The sequence below is a fragment of the Vanellus vanellus genome (genome assembly GCF_965231255.1).
Source record: "Vanellus vanellus genome assembly, contig: HAP1_SCAFFOLD_343, whole genome shotgun sequence".
Lineage (NCBI taxonomy): Eukaryota > Metazoa > Chordata > Aves > Charadriiformes > Charadriidae > Vanellus > Vanellus vanellus.
Genome location: NW_028127916.1, coordinates 90,570 through 108,004, shown reverse-complemented (window position 1 = coordinate 108,004; position 17,435 = coordinate 90,570). Strand labels below are relative to the sequence as shown.

The following is a 17,435-nucleotide window of genomic DNA, read 5'->3' as shown; positions in this document are numbered from 1 at the left end:
AGAATTGCAAAAGACCTTTAGGATCATAGAGTCCAACTGTAAACCTAACACTGCCGAGTCCACCACTAAACCATGTCCCTGTGTGCCACATCTGCACATCCATTAAATACCTCCAGGGATGGTGACTCAACCACTTCCCTGGGCCGCCTGTTCCAGTGCTCGAAAGCCCTTTAGCTGAAGAAATTTTTCCTAATACGCAATGTAAATCTCCCCTGGAGAAACTTGAGGCTATTTCCTCAAGTCCTCTCTCTCATTACTTGGGAGAAGAGACCAACCCCCACCTTGCTACAACGTCCTTTCAGGGAACTGTAGGGAGCGAGAAAGTCTCCCCTCAGCCTCCTCTTCTCCAGTCTGAACAACCCCAGTTCCCTCACAAGACTTGTCCTCCAGACCCCTCACCAGCTTCGTTGCCCTTCTGTGGACACGCTTCAAGACCTCAATGTATTCCTTGTAGTGAGGGGCCCAAAACTGAACACAGTACTCGAGGTGGGGCCTCACCAGTGCCGAGTACAGGGGGACGATCACTTTCCTAGTCCTGCTCACCACACTCTTACTGGTACAAGCCCGGATGCTGTGGGCCTTCATGGCCACCTGGGCACACTGCCAGCTCATATTCAGCCACCAACACCCCCAGGTCCTTTTCTGCTGGGCATCTTTCCAGCCACTCTGCCCCAAGCATGTAGCGCTGCGTGAGGTTGTTGTGACCCAAGGGCAGGACCCGGCTCTTGGCCTTGTTGAACCCCACACCATTTGCCTCGGTCCATGGATCCAGCTTGTCCAGATCCCTCTGTAGAGCCTTCCGACACTCAGGCAGATCAACACTCCCACCTTAATTGGTGTCATCTGCAAACTTACTGAGGAAGCACTCCACCCCCTTGTCTAGATCGTTGATAAAGATATTAAAGACAACTGGTCCCAGTACTGAGCCCCGGGGAACATCACTTGTGACCGGCTGCCAAATGCATTGAACTCCATTCAGCACCACTCTTTGGTCCCGGCCGTCCAGCCAGTGTTTTACCCAGCAGAGTGTACACCTGTCCAAGCCATGAGCAGCCAGTTTCTCCAGGAGAACGCTGTGGGAAAACGTGTCAAAGGCTTTAATGAAGCGCAGGTAAACAACATCCACAGCCTTTTCCTCATCCACTAAGATGGTCACCTTGTCATAGGAGGTCAGGTTTCTGAGGCAGGACTTGCCTTTCATAAACTCATGCTGGCTGGGTCTGATCGCCTGGTTGTCCTGTATGTGCTGCATGATGGAACTCAGGATGATCTCCTCCGTAACCTTCCCCAGCACCGAGGTCGGACTGATAGGCCTGTAATTCCCCAGGTCCTCCTTCTGGTCCTTCTTGTAGATGGGCGCCACGTTTGTTATCTTCCAGTCAACTGGGACCACCCCAGTTAGCCAGGAATGCTGAATAAATGATGGAAAGTGGCTTGCTGAGCACTCCTGCCAGTTCCCTCAGTACCCTTGGGTGGATCTCAAGCGGCGCCATAGACTTGTGTATTTCTAAGTGATGTAGCAGGTTCCTCACCATTTCCCCTTGGATTGTGGGGGCTTCATTCTGCTGCCCAACCCTGTCTTCCAGCTCAGGGGGCTGGGTACCCAGAGAGCAACTGGTCTTACTCTTAAAGACTGAGGCAAAGAAGGCATTAAGTATGTCAGCCTTTTCCTCATCCCTGGTCACCGTCTTTCCCTCCACATCCAATAAAGGATGGAGATTCTTCTTGGCCCTCCTGTTGTTGATGGTGTATTTACAGAAACAGTTTTTTAATTGTCTTTTATGGCATGGCCAGATTAATTTCTAGTTGGGCTTTAGTCCTTCTAATTTTCTCCCTTCATAACCTCATGACATCCTTGCAGTCCAGCTGAGTTGCCTGCCACTTCTTCCAACTGTCATAAACTCCTTTTTTCCCCTCAGTTCCAGCCAAAGCTCTCTGTTCAGCCAGGTCTTCGGCTGAAGACGGCTCATCTTTCGGCACATGGTGACAGCCTGCTCCCGTGCCTTTAAAAGTTCCTTCTTGATGAATGTCCAGCCTTCCTGGACTCCTTTGCCCTTCAGGACTTCCTCCCAAGGGACTCTGTTAACCACACCCCTAAACAGGCCAAAGCCCACCCTCCGGAAGTCCCAGGTGGCAGTTCTGTTGACCCCCCTAATGACTTCACCAAGAATTGAAAATTCTGTCATTTCATGATCACTATGCCCAAGATGGCCTCCAATCCTCACATCCCCCACAAGCCCTTCTCTGTTGGCAAACAACAGGCCCAGTGGGGTGCTTCCCTCCTCTGCTCCCTCCCCACCTGTGTCAGGAAGGTACCCTCAACACACTCCAGGAACCTCCTGGGCTGTTTCCTCTCCACTGTATTGCATTTCCAGCAGACATCCAGTAAGTTGAAGTCCCCCACGAGGACAAGGGCTGGCTATCGTGACACTTGTCCCAGCTGCTTCTAGAATATTTCATCTGTCTCTTCATCCTGTTTGGGTGGTCTATAGCAGACTCCCACCATGATATCTGCCTTGTTGGCCTTAATTTAACACCTCCCAGTACAGACTGGGTCCTGTCCAGTACAAAGTGGATTATTTTAACATGTCCCAGTATAGACTGGGCCCCATCCCAGTAGCATTGGGATCCCCTGATCCCCTCAGAATGCAGACTGGGCACCATCCAAGTACAAACTGCATCTCCTGGCAACCTCCCAGCACAGACTGGGCCCTTTCAAGTCCAAAATGGGGCCCTTTGAACCAAGCCCAAGAAGACTGGACCCCGTCCCTGTACAAACTGGATCCCCAATCCCCTCCCAGTACAGACTGAGCCTTCTCCCAGTATAAACTGCACCCCTTTAACCCCTCCCATGACAGACTGGGCCCTGTCCCACCAGAAAGTGGATCTCTTCAACCCCTCCCAGTAGAGACTGGGCCCTGACGCAGTATGAAGTTGATCCCCTCTACCTCTGCCAGTACAGATGGGGCCCTCTCCTAGTACAAACTGGATCACTCGATCCCCTCTTAGTAAAAACTAGTTCCTGTCCCAGTACAAACTCCACCACCTCACCACCTCCACACAGAAACTGGGTCAGGTGCCAGTACAAACTGGATCCCATGGCCCCCTCCCTGTAACCACTGGGCTCCATTCCATTAGAAACTTTATCTCTTTAAACCCTGCTGTTAGACACTGCGCCCTTCCCAGTACACACCAAATCCCTTAACCCCTCCCACTACAGACTGGTCCCCGTGGCAGTACGAACTAGATGCTGTGGCCCCCTCCCAGTACAGACTGGGTCCCCTCCTGGTACAAACTGGATCCCGTGCTCCCCTCCCAGTACAGAACTGACTGTCAACAAATAGAGATTACTCCATTTAACCCCTCCAAGTACAGACTGGGCCAATGCCGAGTCCAAAATGGACTCCCTGGTCCCCACCCACTACCAACTGGCCACCTCCAATACAATCTGGATCCTCTAACTTATGCCAGGACAGACTGGGCCCTGTCCCAGTCCAAACTGCATCCCCTGATTCCCTCCCAGTACAGAAGCGGCCTTGTCCCAGTATGAAGAGAATCCCTTTAATTCCTCCCAGCGGAGAAAGAGCCTCTTCCTAGTCCAAAGTGGATCCCAGCCCAGCTCCCAGTGCAGACTGCTCTGTGTACCAGTACAAAATGGATTGCTTTAACACTGCCCTGTACAGACTGGGCCTCATCTCAGTACAGACTGGATCCCCCAGTTTCCTCCCAGTACAGACTGGGCCCTCTCCACGTAGAAACTGGATCCTCTGAGCCAATCCCAGCAGAGTCTGGGCCTCGTCTCAGTACAAACAGACTGGGCCCTGTCCCAGTACAAACTTTATCCCTTTAGACCCTCCCAGGGTACACTGGGCCACCCTCCCAGTCCACACTGGAACCCCTGGCCCCTTCCCACTACAGTCTGGGCTCTGTCACAGTACAAACTGGGTTGCTTTAACCCCTGCCAGTACAAACTTGGCCCCTCCCACTACAAACTAGTCCTCTTTAACCCCTCCAAGTACAGGCTGAGCACGTTCCCAGTATAAACTGCATCCTCTCATCCCCTCCCAGTACGACTGGGCACTGTGCCTTTTCAAACTGGATTTCATTAAACCCTTCCAGTACAGACTTGGTCCCCTCCCAGTAAAAACGGGCTCTGTTTAGAATCACGGAATGGTCTGGGTTGGAAGGGACCATTAAAGGCCATCTAGTGCAACCCCCCTGCCATGAGCAGGGACACCTTCAACTGGATGAGCTGTCTCCAAGCCCCAGCCAACCTGGCCTGGAATGTTTCCAGGGATGGGGCATCTCCTGTCTCTCTGGGCAACCTGGGCCGGTGTATCACCATCCTCATTGTTAAAAGTTTCTTTATATCGAGTGTAAATTTCCCCCATTTTAGATTAAAGCCCTCACCCTCTGTCCTATCGCAACAGGCCCTGCTAAAAACTCTGTCCCCAGCTCTCCTGTAGGCCCCCTTTAGGTACTGGAAAGCCACAATAAGGTCTCCCCAGAGCCTTCTCTTCTCCAGGCTGAACAACCCCAACTCTCTCAGCCTTTCCTCACAGCAGAGGTGCTCCAGCCCTCGGAGCATCTTTGTGGCCTCCTCTGGACCCACTCCAATAGGTCCATGTCTCTCCTGTGCTGAGGGCTCCAGAGCTGGAGCAGCACTGCAGGTGGGGTCTCACCAAAGCAGAGCAGAAGGGCAGAATCTCCTCCCTCGACCTGCTGGTAATGCTTCTTTTGATGTATCCCAGGATACCGTTGGCTTTGTGATCTGCAAGCGCACATTGCCAGCTCATGTCCAGCTTTTCATCCCCCAGTATACCCAAGTCATTCTCGGCAGAGCTGCTCTCCATCCCTTCATCCCCCAGGTTGTACTGATATCAGGGATTGCCCCAACCCACGTGCAGGACCCTTCACTTGGCCCTGTTGAACCTCATGCTGTTTATACGGGCTCACTTCTTGAGCCTTTCCAGGTCCCTCTGGATGACATCCTGTCCGCTGGGAGTTTCAATTGCACCACTCAGTGTGGTGTCATCAGCATACTTGCTGATGGTGCACTCGATCCCACTGCCTATGTCATTGATGAAGATATTGAACAGTACTGGTCCCAGTACGGACTGCTGAGGTTCACCGCTTGTCACCAGTCTCCATCTGGACATGAGGCCGTTGACCACTACTGGATGGGACCATCCAAGCAGTTCCTCATCCACCGAACAGTCCACCCTTCAAATCCACATCTCTCCAGTTTCACAGAATCACAGAGTGGTCAGGGTTGGAAGGGTCTTCTCGAGATCATCTAGTCCAAGCCCCCTCCAAGAGCAGGGTCACCTACAGCAGGTTGCACAGGATGGCAACCAGGCGGGTTTGGAATGTCTCCAGAGTGGGAGACTCCCCCACCTCTCTGGGCAGCCTGTGCCAGTGCTCTGCCACCCTCAAAGGAAAGAAGTTCCTCCTCACTCTAAGATGGAACTTCCTATGTTCAAGTTAGTGCACATTACCTCTTGTCCTGTCACTGGGCACCACTGACAAAAGACTGTTCCCATCCCCCTGGCACCCTCCCTTTAAGTATTTATAAGCATAGATAGGGTCCCCTCTTAGTCTCCTTTTCTCCAGACTAAAAAGCCCCATGTCCCTCAGCCTTTCCTCATAAGAGAGATGTTCCAATCCCCTCATCATCTTCGTAGCCCTTTGCTGCACCGTCTCCAGCAGTTCCCTGTCCTTCTTGAACTGGGGAGCCCGGAACTGGACACAGTACTCCAGATGAGGCCTCACCAGGGCAGAGCAGAGGGGGAGGATGACCTCCCTCGACCTGCCGGCCACACTCTGCTTAATGCACCCCAGGATGCCATTGGCCTTCTCAGCCAACAAGACACATTGCTGGCTCATGGGCATCCTGTTGTCCACTGGGACATGCTGCTGCATGTTCCCCCAAGATCTTCCTTTCTTCCAGCTGGACAAGCCCAGCTTTTTCATCTTCTTCTCACAGCAGAAGTGCTCCAACCCTGACCATCTTGGTGGCCCTCCACTGAATGGGCTCCAGTTTACCAGTGTCTCTCAGGCATTGCAGGAGGTCAGAACCTGGGGGAGTATTCTGGATCTGTTCTCAAATGTGCTGAGCCCAGGGCGATAATCACTCCCACTGGCTGTGCTCCTGCTCATACCACCCAGGATGCTTTTGGCCTTTGCTGATGGCTTCATGTTTTCCCTAATGAAACCGAAGGATAACCGGAGCCTTTCCTGCAGTGCTGATACCAACCTAGGCAGTCCCTGCCCTCTGTCACTTCAGGCCCTTAGTCAACCTCAGCGAAAGAACTTTAGATCTGTCCTTGTTGGATAACATGATGTTACTGTTGGCCTGTCCTTCAAGCCTGTCTAGGTCCCTTGGGATGGCAACCCTGCCCTCTAATATAGTGTCTGCTCTCCTCAATGAGGTGTCATCTACAAATGCTATAAGAAAAGCATTTTCTCATCTCCTTTGGGTAATTAAAAGCCCTTGAAACATGGTGGAACCCGACTAGATACATCCCTCTGGGCAGAACACTATGCATTCACCAAGTTCCTCCAAGCCCGATTATTCATCTCAGTTATTACCCATGTACTTATCCACCCAATCAGACCATAATGTCCTAACTGGACACAAGAATACTGTGGGGAATGAGGCTGATAGAATAGTGTTTGGAGGAGAGTCTAGTTGGAGGCCTGTCAGCAGCAGTGCTCCCCAGGGGTCAGTACTGGCCAGTCTTGTTCAACATGTTAATCAACGTCCTGGATGAGGGGACAGAGTGTACCCTCAGCAAGTTTGCTGACATCTGTTGGAAGGGTAACACAGCAGGGCATAGGCAGTGCAGGAGGTTCTTGGATTGTATTGACAACGTCTTTCTCCCAGTGGTAGAGGAGCAAACAAGGAGAGGAGCTCTGCTGGACCTTGTCCTTACCAACGAGGAGGGGCTGGTAGGCAGTGTCAAGCTCAAGGGCAGCCTGGGCTGCCATGACCATGAAATGGTCAAGTTTGAGATCATCAAGGCAGCGAGGAAGGTGCGCAGCAAGCTGACCACCCTGGGCTTTAGCAGAGCTGACTGTGGCTTCTTGAAGAATCTGCTTGGTATAGTGCCATGGGATGAAGCGCTGGAGGGAAGAAGGGCCCAAGTAAGCCAGTTAATATTCAAGGCTCACCTTCTCCAAGCTCAGGAGTCATGCATCCCTACAAAGAAGAAGGCAGGCAGAAAAGCCAGGAGGCCTGCGTGGATGAACAAGGAGCTCCTGGACATGCTCACAAGTGAAAAGGAGGCCTATAGGGGGTGGAAACAGGGGCGGGAAGCCTGGGAGGAATACAGAGAAATTGTTCAAGCAGCCCCGGATCAGGTTAGGCAAGCTAAAGCCCAGATTGAACTAAATCTGGCCAGGGGCATCAAGACAAACAAAAATCCTTCTTTAAGTATGTCAGCGAGAAAAGAAAGACTAGGGAAGATGTGGGCCCTCTCCGGAAGGAAATGCAAGAACTGGTCACCCGGGACAGAGACAAAGCTGAGGTCCTCAATGACTATTTTGCCTCAGTCTTCACTGGCAAAGACGGCAGCCGCACTGCCCATGATGCAGAGGGCAAAGGCAAGGAGTGGGAAAGTGAAGAACCACCCACTGTAGGTGAAGATCATGTATAAACCACCTGAGGAACCTGAAGGTGCACAAGTCCATGGGACCTGATGAGACACATCCGCGGGTCCTGAGGGAACTGGGAGACGAAGTTGCTAAGCCACTGACCCTCATATTTGAGAAGTCGTGGCAGTCTGGTGAGCTTCCTGCTGACTGGCCAAGGGGAAACATAAGCCCTGTTTTCAAAAAGGGAAATAAGGAAGACCTGGGGGACTACAGGCCAGTCGGTCTCACCCCTGTGCCTGGCCCGATCATGGAGCAGATCCTCCTGGAAACTCTGCTGAGGCACATAGAAAATAAGGAGGTGATAGGTAGCATCCAGCATGGCTTCACCAAGGGCAAGTCATGCCTGACAAAATTTGGTGCCCTTCTATGAACGCGTTACAGTGGTACTGGACAAGGGAAAAGCAACTGATGTCACCTGCCTGGACTTGTGCAAAGCCTTTGACATTGTCCCACACGATATCCTGGTCTCTAAATTGAAGAGACATGGATTCGACAGATGGACCACTTGGTGGATAAAGAACTGGCTGGACAGTCACACGCAAAGTGTTGTGGTCAACGGCTCGATGTCCAAGTGGCGAGCAGTGATGAGTTGCATTCCTCAGGGGTTGGTACTGGGACAATATCTTTGTTGGTGACATGGACAGTGTGATCGAGCGCACCCTCAGCAAGTTTGCTGATGATACCAAGCTGTGTGGTGAGGTAGACACACTGGAGGGAAGGGATACCATCCAGAGGGACCTGGACAGCCTGGAGAGGTGGGCCCATGCCAACCTCATGAAGTTCAACAAGGCCAAGTGCAAGGTCCTACATCTGGGTTGGGGCAATCCCAAGCACAAATCCAAGCTGGGCAGAGAATGGCTGGAAGCAGTCCTGAGGAGAAGGACCTGGGGGTGCTGATTGATGAGAAGATCGAAATGAGCTGTCAATGCGTGCTTGCAGCTCAGAAAACCAACCGCATCCTGGGCTGCATCAGAAGCAGCGTGGCCAGCAGGTCAAGGGAACTGCTCTGGTGAGAGCCCACCTAGCCTACTGCATCCAGCTCTGGAGCCCCCAACAGAGGAAAGACATGGACCTGTCAGAGCGGGTCCAGAGGAGGGACGCAAAGTTGATCCAAGGGCTGGAGCACCTCTCCTCTGAGGACAGGCTGAAAGAGTTGGGGTTGTTTAGCCTGCAGAAGAGAAGGCTCCAGGGAGACCTCATTGCGACTTTGCAGTACTTAAAGGGGGTCTACGGGAAAGCCAGGGAGGGACTTTTTACAAGGGCATGTAGTGATATGACCAGGAGGTATGGCTTTAAACTGGAAGAGGGGAAATTTAGATTAGATATTCAGAAGAAATTTTTCATTTCAATGGTGGTAAGGCACTGGCCCAGGTTCCCCGGAGAAGCTATGGTTACCCCATCCCTGGAGGTGTTTAAAGCCAGGCTGGATGGGACTTTGAGCAACCTGGTGTAGTGGAACATGTCCCTGCCAAGAGCAGGGGGGTTGGAACTGGATGATCTTCAAGGTCCCTTCCAGCCTAAGCCATTCTATGACTCTATGATTCGGCTTTCCAGGAGAGACAGGCAGGAAGGATCTGGGGTGGGGTTCACTGAAAGTGAAGAGGTTTGCTGGATGTATGGAGCTACTCTGTGGACCAGGTGAAAAGTTTGATGAGCCCCTGTAAGGGAAGGTCAGAGGAGAGGCTAGCAGAAGTGGCCTCCCATAGTGGGAGTTCAGGAACCTGCAGGCAGGGCGAGGAAGTGGGCATAGCCTTTGCTCAGCATGCCAAGGAAGTCTCTGGCTGTAGAAGCCCGAGTCTCCCTGGGGACTGCAGTGCCCCGGGCATTTTCTGGAAGGGGAATACGGCAGCGTGCACACTGCAGGCAGTTTCTGGAATGTCTGAGGACAACACCTTAGCACAGCGACCAGATGGGTCAACAGGGGTAATACAAACCCGGATCTGATCCTTGCAAGCAAAGAAGAGCTGGTGCGGGATGTGAAGATTGGCTGTCATGACCCCGAAACAGGGGGGTCCCAGGTCCCGAGGGGAGGGAGGGACAAGAATAGAAGACTGCAGATGCTGGGCATTAGAGACCAGACTTGGGACTGTTCTGGGCAGTTTTAGTGGGGATCCAATCAGCAGCAGCACTGAAGGACAGCAGAGCTCACTACAGCTGGTCTTCAAGGACAGCATCTTCCAAGCATTTGTCTGTATCAAAACCCAGTTGAAACCTGAGGGCAAATTCAGGGGAATCATAATGATCTTTGCCTACCTCAGGAGCAATTAAAGAAGAAAACAAAGATATTGACTGGACACTGCTGAATTGAGTAGGAGCCAGCGTAGATAGAACTGAGATACTCCATGTGTGTCTTGCCTCAGATTTCCCCAGCAAGGTCTCCCAGGCCTTGGTGCCTCAAGGCAAGACTCTGGAGGAGAAGAGCCAGGGCTGGATGGGAATCAAATCAAAGGTGATTTGGGCAAAGTCAACCAGTACCAGTATGTGGGAAAAGAGGTAGCATGCAAGGGTGCCGAGAAAGGAAGAGAATGGCACAGTGAGGCCACTCTCTATCATCTTGGAAAGGTCCTGGAGGCTGTGGGACTCCATGACAACTGCAAAAAGCAACGTGGCATGCATCTTTCCAAAAGATCCAGAGGATGAGCTGGGGAGCTGAGGCTGCTTAGCTTCACTTTAGATGAGTGTCCTGGTGTGAGGTAAAAGAGAACCAATTTTGTTCAGTAACTTCGCTTCTTAGCTGGGCCTCTTCTAACTACTGAAATTAACTGCATATTGTGCAGACAATGTTCACTCTCTCAGAGTGATCAGACCAATTGTTTATAGCTGATGCCCAGGCATGGTATGCAGAGAGGCTCCTGCTTATACTCATTGCTCTAACACGCAAGGCCAACCAACTTTGTTATATGCCACGTTGGAGGGTCGGAAGCGGAAAAGCATAGTGGGGTCCCACCTGCAGGGAGGAGCGGACAGGACAGGTGACCCAAAACTGACCAACAGGGTATTCCATCCCATCTGCCTCATGCTCAGTATAAAAGCTGAGGGATCAAAGGGTCACGGGCTCTTCCTTCAATGGCTGACGTCTGAGGAGGACTCTGTTCGTCTACCTGTGATCCCGATCCTGAATCCAGATCCGGAATCCAGTTCCCGTCCATCACTGAGTCCAGCCTGGGACTGCCCCAGCGCCAGCCGGTGACATGACTGTCATCTCGGGAGCTTGATACGGTTTTGTATATATTTTTCATTATTTCTTTTTATTTTATTATTAATATTTCATTAAAGTAGCTTAGTTTCTTCTAAACTCGTAAGTCTCTTTCTCCTCCTCTGCCTCTCTCTTTGAAGAGAGGTAGAGGGGAGCATCTGTCGGTCCCGTCTGGGGTCCCTCGGGTCCCCAGTGGTGGATTTGGCCTAAACCACGACAATGAGGAACATGTCCCAGGTCATGTCCCCTTGGATTGCTTTTCTGTGTGCCTGGAAGAGAAAGTGACTGGATGAACTCGGGCAATATGTGGATCAGTTGCCATCTAGCACTGACCCTCTCAAAGAAAGGGATGTCAGGAGGGAAGCGCTAGCAGGTGGGGGCAATGTTGGATAGCAAAGAAATAAAAGCAGGATCTATCCAGTTTACCCAAACTTCATTGCTCCCGGCGCTATTTAGATGTGAAACGTCCTGATAGAAACATGTTCTCGGAACACACTTTCTACATTCAGTTTGTTGGAGGAAATGTGTTTTTGCAGATGGCTGCACAAATCTCTACGTACATAGGAGCAGAGAAAGTATCATCTTGCTGGTCTGTCTTATGAAAAACATGAGAATGTACAGACCAACATCAAAGTTCTCAAGAGGAGGACTTCTTACACACACCTTAGATAAAGGCCTTTTCCGCATGTGTTTCAACTTCTCCATTTAGCTGTGAAATGGAGATGTAAATAAGATAAGAATTTGTCCCCTTCTTCTCCCTCATTATAGGTTCTTTAGGTCAGAGCAGAGTTGTGCTGGACCTCAGCCAAGGTACGAGGACCACACTCAGATGTGTAACAAAGAAAGCTGGTGCCAAGTGCCCAAGGTCCTATGCAAAGCAAAGGTTTTGTTCAGAGCATGCAGGGGTGGATGGCAGATGGCAATAGAAAGAGGAAATGAGGTGACCCGAAGGAGAGCAAACCCTCAGGACCAGAGAGAAGCAGGGCTGGACTGTGCAGCCGTGGCAGGAGAGGGCTTTGCTCTCTGGGATGTCTCTGCAGGCCTGCAGGGCCTGTGGTGCAAGGGGAAGCTGATCTCCAGGAAAGACAAGGTGCTTTGGAAAATGTCCTCGGCGATGGACATCCTGTGATCCAAGAACATGGGGTAAATCATTGCTCTGTTCCATGATTGCATCATCAAAGGGATGACTAAAGGCTGTGGGAGAAGCACTTACTACATCTACTGGATAGAGATGGGACAGGACTTGCCTCACTGCAGCTGCCTGAATGAAAGCACTGAACGTTCCAGAGGTTCTCTTGGGGTGTGTTACACGGCTGCTCTGAATGGCAATCGTGTTCTTGCAGGTCTTGTGCTGTCCCTGCTGGCTGCATGCGGCTGTGCAGGAGAGCCCTGGCGCCTCCTGTAGCGCCACAGGGTGTAGGTCACCTTCCAATGGAGCAGCTGCCCTGAATGAGGTTGGGCACTGTAGGGGTGTCTGTGAGAAACGGGCCATGGGTGCCAAAGGAGATGGGGTAAAGACAGCTGGTGGAGGAGAGAGAGTGTCACCACCATGCCCCACCAGCCTCAAAACGATGACTCCAGACACTGCCCTGTCCCTATTAATATTTCCATCAGTTACGAGCACGTGTCTTAGACCACCTCTGGCACCTCATGTGTCACCTGTGCTTTGCATGGGTACAGGAGGTACAGGAGACTCCTGCCTTTCACTGCCTGGGTGTGCTGTCTCCTAGTGGGGCAAGAAGAGGGGATTCTTGGACATAACTCTGTCTCCGAAAGGGAAATGGCACTGCAAGGAAGAAGTTTCTCTGCCCAGCAGAGGGAGAAAACATCAGCGATGACTTCAGCTTGTTTCCCAGGTGGTTCCCCTGGAGCCCCAGGGACATCTCTGAGGGAGCCCAGAGGGGACAGAGAGAGTGCCACCGTGGGCTGGTCCTCTGCTGCCAAACTGGGCCAGGCTGCTGGGCCAGAGGGAGCTTCTGGCAAGCGGGCAGCGCTGCAGAGAGACAGCTCTGCCCAGGAGCAGCTCCTCTGCACAGCGCAGCAGGGCTGAGGGCACTGCCTGCAGGCAGCGAGGGCAGAGCAGGGAGGCAGAGAGAGGTTAAGGGCAGTCTGGAGAGGGAGGATGCTGAGGGTGAATTGGGGTAGAACTCTTCCCAAAGCAGAGCAGCTGCAGTAGCTGGAGAGATCTCCAACAGCTGGCACCTCCCACAGCCCGTGGGATCTTTCAGGAGGATGCTCACAACTTCTCTGCTGTGGAAGAAGAGGACATTGTCTAGATTGGGGCTTCCCTGCTGCACCATCAGAGGCACAGGGCATGACGGCTGCCCTCTCCCAGGAATGGTCGAAGGGCTGTGAAGGTGGGTGTGCAGGCAGGGGTGGGCAGGGCTGTCCTTGCCAGCAGGGTCCCTCCACCCCGGGGGCTGTGTGCCGGGGCAGGGACTCTGCCGCCTGCCAGGGTCAGCTCTGCGCCTGCCCGGGGAGCTCCCACGGCGCTGTAGGGAGAAGCTGTGGGTGGAAGGAGTGATCCCCAACATGGTAGGGTAGGGATGAGCAGGTCAGGGCTTCTGCCCTCAAGAGAGTGTAGCCTGGGTGAGCTCTACCTCATGATATTTTTCAGAGGACCTCTGGGGCAACACACCAACTCAGCAGCATCTTCCCCTTTGCAGCCACATCAGGTTTGCTGTGAACAGGTTTTTAGCTCCCGCACACTCAGAGATGCCCCTGGGCAGCGCCCCGTCCCTGGAGGTGTTGGCAGGCAGAGGTGGGCGCACAGCAGTGGGATGGGGTTTGTGAGCACTGAGCGGGAGCTGAGCCGGGGACCCTGGGACGGCTGCCGGCAGCAGAGACACGGGCAGGGAGTGAGAGGGAGCTGCTGCCTGAAACACTGGTGAGGGGGATGTGGGCCCATCTGTGCTGTCCCTGAAGCACAGACACCTTCCCCTGGGCAGCTGCTGCCTGGTCTCCATTCCCAGCCTGGGCACATCTCTGCTCTCCAGCCCACGGGGTCTCGGGCACGCATTGACCCTGCAGCAGCCAGAGCCCAGCAAAGGACGAACCCCGGATTGCCATCTGCCTAGCATGTCCCTCCTCCCTTGTCAGGAGTGTTGTGGCATTTCAATGCCGTCCCCTCCTGCCTGAGCTGCCCTTGTTCTCACCGTTGGATAAACTGAGGATAAACTGAGTCAGTGCGGGGGGTGAGGGTTGCAGGTGGCAGATTCAGCTCCCGTTCAGATGCCGACCCTTTGGGTCCTGCTCTGCAGTCGTGTCTGTGGGAGCAATGTGCCCAGGACTCCTCCAGGCAACTTAAGGACATCAACTATTTCCCTGAGGAGTCCTGTGGGGCTGTAGGGTGCTCTCCAGAAGGGCACAGCTCTCCCATAGTATCTCTGTGCTCACTCGGATCCACATGGAGAAGACATCTCGGTGCTCAGGCCATGGAAATGCTGCTGGGCAGCTGTACGTGGGCAGCTGCAATGATCCCTCCTGGTCCCAGTCTGGGAGGGGAGAGATGAGAAAAGGCAATGAGCCTGTATATCTCCCCTTTGAACCTGCATTCCTCTCTTCTCCGCAGTGTCCTGCTTCTTTTGATCGCAACACCTGAGAGGGATCCTCCTCCAGCTGCAAGCTGCCAGCACAGGGCAGTGGTAAAGGGGACTGATGGGCAGAGCTGCTCTCCTCTCTCTGCACTAAGGGACTCTCCCTTTGCCTCTCAGGACCCACAAGACTTCACCTGGAGTGCATTAGAAATGTCAGGGATTTCAGCCATCCCAAACCGCTCCGAAATGTGGCAGGTACAACCAGAACAAAACAGAGAAAACAAAATCCCCTCTCCTCTGCTGTGCAGTTGGGCAAATTGCCGACAACAACACTGAAAAGCTCTTTGATATAACACAATTACATTTAATTGGAGATAGCCCTGCCGTCCTAGTTCCCTCTTGCTGCACAGCAAGGAGGACTCCTCCGGAGCCCATTACCCTGCTCCCAGTGGCAGCTTCAGCCAGCAAAAGCCGGAGCTCAAGTGAGGGAGCTGCAGAGAGGTGCTCCTGAAAAGAGGGTCTGAATGTGGGGCTGCAAAGACATATGCAATCCATTTTGCTGGGAGAAGTCTGCTCTGACTCAGTACTGTCTTTTCCTCCTTAACAGATAGTCACAGTTAAGAATAAGAGATACCCAGAGGCAGGAAATGTCCAACAGCAGCTCCATCACCCACTTCCTCCTCCTGGCATTCACAGACACACGAGAGCTGCAGCTCTTGACCTTCGGGCTCTTCCTGGGCATCTACCTGGCTGCCCTCCTGGGAAACGGCCTCATCATCACCGCCATCGCCTGCGACCACCGCCTCTACACCCCCATGTACTTCTTCCTCCTCAACCTCTCTGTTCTTGATCTGGGCTCCATCTCCACCACGCTCCCCAAAGCCATGGCAAACTCCCTCTGGAACACCAGGGCCATCTCCTATGCAGGATGTGCTGTCCAGCTCTTTTTCTTTCTCATTTTTATTTCAGCTGAGTATTTTCTCCTCACCGTCATGGCCTATGACCGCTACATTGCCATCTGCCATCCCCTGCACTACGGGACCCTCCTGGGCAGCAGAGCTTGTGTCCACATGGCAGCAGCTGCCTGGGGCAGTGGGTTTCTCTATTCTCTCCTGCACACGGCCAATACATTTTCACTGCCCCTCTGCCAGGGCAATTCCCTGCACCAGTTCTTCTGTGAAATCCCCCACATCCTCAAGCTCTCCTGCTCACACTCCTACCTCAGGGAAGTTGGGCTGATTGTAGTTTGTGTCTGTTTAGTATTTTTGTGCTTTGTATTCATTGTGCTGTCCTATGTGCAAATCTTGAAGGCAGTGCTGAGGATCCCCTCTGAGCAGGGACGGCTCAAAGCCTTTTCCACATGCTTCCCTCACCTGGCCGTGGTCTCCCTCTTTATCAGTACTGGAGTGTTTGCCCACCTGAAGCCCCCCTCCATCTCCTCCCCATCTCTGGACCTGGTGGTGGCAGTGTTGTACTCGGTGGTTCCTCCAGCAGTGAACCCCCTCATCTACAGCATGAGGAACCAGGAGCTCAAGGATGCCGTACGGAAACAGGCCCAATGGACACTGTTTCGCTGACAATAACCTGCTGCCCCTTCCATGCACATTGCCCAAGGCTTATCTTAGGCTGTGAGTCTGCTTTTTTTCTCTCGTGATAATCCTGCTTATAGATAATTTTCTGAGTTTATGCTGCTTGTCTTAAGGCTTGATCCTACTGTGTCTGACCCTTGCACAACACTGAGTCAGGTGTGGCCTGACAGATAACAGCTCTTCAATAAAAGGGCATCTCCCAAGTGCCGTGCCTGAAGGATGGGCTGTTCCTCCAAAGTTTCTTCCAAGAACATGTTCAAGGAATCAATATTTTAATGAATCTCTTCTCCTTGTGTTTTCAATGTTTCTGGAGCTAAGCTCATGGTACAATTGGTTTCCACTTCACCAAATATTCTGGATTTAAAAGCGCTCTTCTTAGTAGCCAATAGAAGGGGAGACGGTCCATGAGCTCCCATTATCTCCTCAGTCTTCTTCATGTATGACAGGACTGATGGCATATACTGGACGTTCTGGAAATGTATCTCAGGCAGGAAGAGAGGCGGGATTAGGGACTCAACACTTGCCCTTGAGATGGAACGGATGGAGACTCTGAAGGTGAAACACCCTCAAAGTTGAAATCCACTAATATAAAGCACTGAATCAATGTGTCCACGCACAAGGACGCTGCAGTGCCGAGGGAGTCAGCAGGGACTCATCAGGCACAGGGAGGGGAGAGTGGGGAGACACAGGAGGTGCCTGAGGGAACCCCAGGGCCAGGTCTGCTGTGCTGTCCTGGGGCGTGGGGCTGACTGGGGAGACAAGGGGGCAAATTCAGTCAGGGCTGGGGATCACGCACAACATGAATTCCGGAGAGGCCGAGAGTGACCAGCCTCTTTTTCCTCATTCCCTCGGTACCAGCACGAGCCCCGGGGCTGATGGGCAGGCTGACCTCCTTGTCTGCCCTCCAGGAGCTGCTGTGCCCTTGGGAGGAGCTGGGGCTGTGCGGTGAGTGCACAGAGCTCTGCATCAGCCTGCGGCGGGCAGTGCTGTGGGGCCAGCCCAGACTGGGCTGCTGGGCTGGGCTGTCCTGGGGAGAGGGCAGGGGAGGTGGGCAGAGCTGGGGAGGGCTGGGGAGTGCTGGGAAGTGGCTGGGAGAGGACAACGGCAGTGTTAGAGCCCTTTCCAGGGAAGACTGAGGCAAAGAAGTCGTTGAGTACCTCAGCCTTCTCCATGTCCCAGGTGACCATGTCTCCCGGTTCCTTCCTGGGTGCGCCCACGTGTTCCCTAGTCTTCCTTTGGTAACCCACATACCTATAGAAGGCTTTCTTGTTGCCCCTCATGCTCCTGGCCAGATTCACCTCTACCTGGGCTTTAGCTTTCCTAACCTGATACTTGGCTGCTCAGAAAATACCTCCCAGGCTACCTGTCCTTGCTTCCACCTTCTGTAGGCTTCCTTTGTTTCTGAGATTGACCAGGAGCTGCTTGGTCATCCACACAGGCCTCCTGCTGTCTTTGCCT

General features: G+C 52.9%; 2 protein-coding genes across 2 annotated transcripts in view; one reads left to right on the top strand and one right to left on the bottom strand.

Annotated features, from left to right (window-relative positions):
• The window catches only part of LOC309684845 (olfactory receptor 14I1-like), a gene marked incomplete at both ends in the record, with an annotated part of 45,582 nt that overhangs the window by 14,419 nt on the left and 13,728 nt on the right, over positions 1 to 17,435 (bottom strand). The gene's annotated exons all lie outside the window — the stretch shown is intronic.
• LOC309684841 (olfactory receptor 14J1-like) lies at positions 15,036 to 15,965 on the top strand (the record flags this gene model as incomplete). The annotated part of the gene is made up of 1 exon (XM_082500688.1): positions 15,036 to 15,965. The coding sequence occupies one exon, from the start codon at positions 15,036 to 15,038 to the stop codon at positions 15,963 to 15,965; it is 930 nt and encodes a 309-aa protein (XP_082356814.1).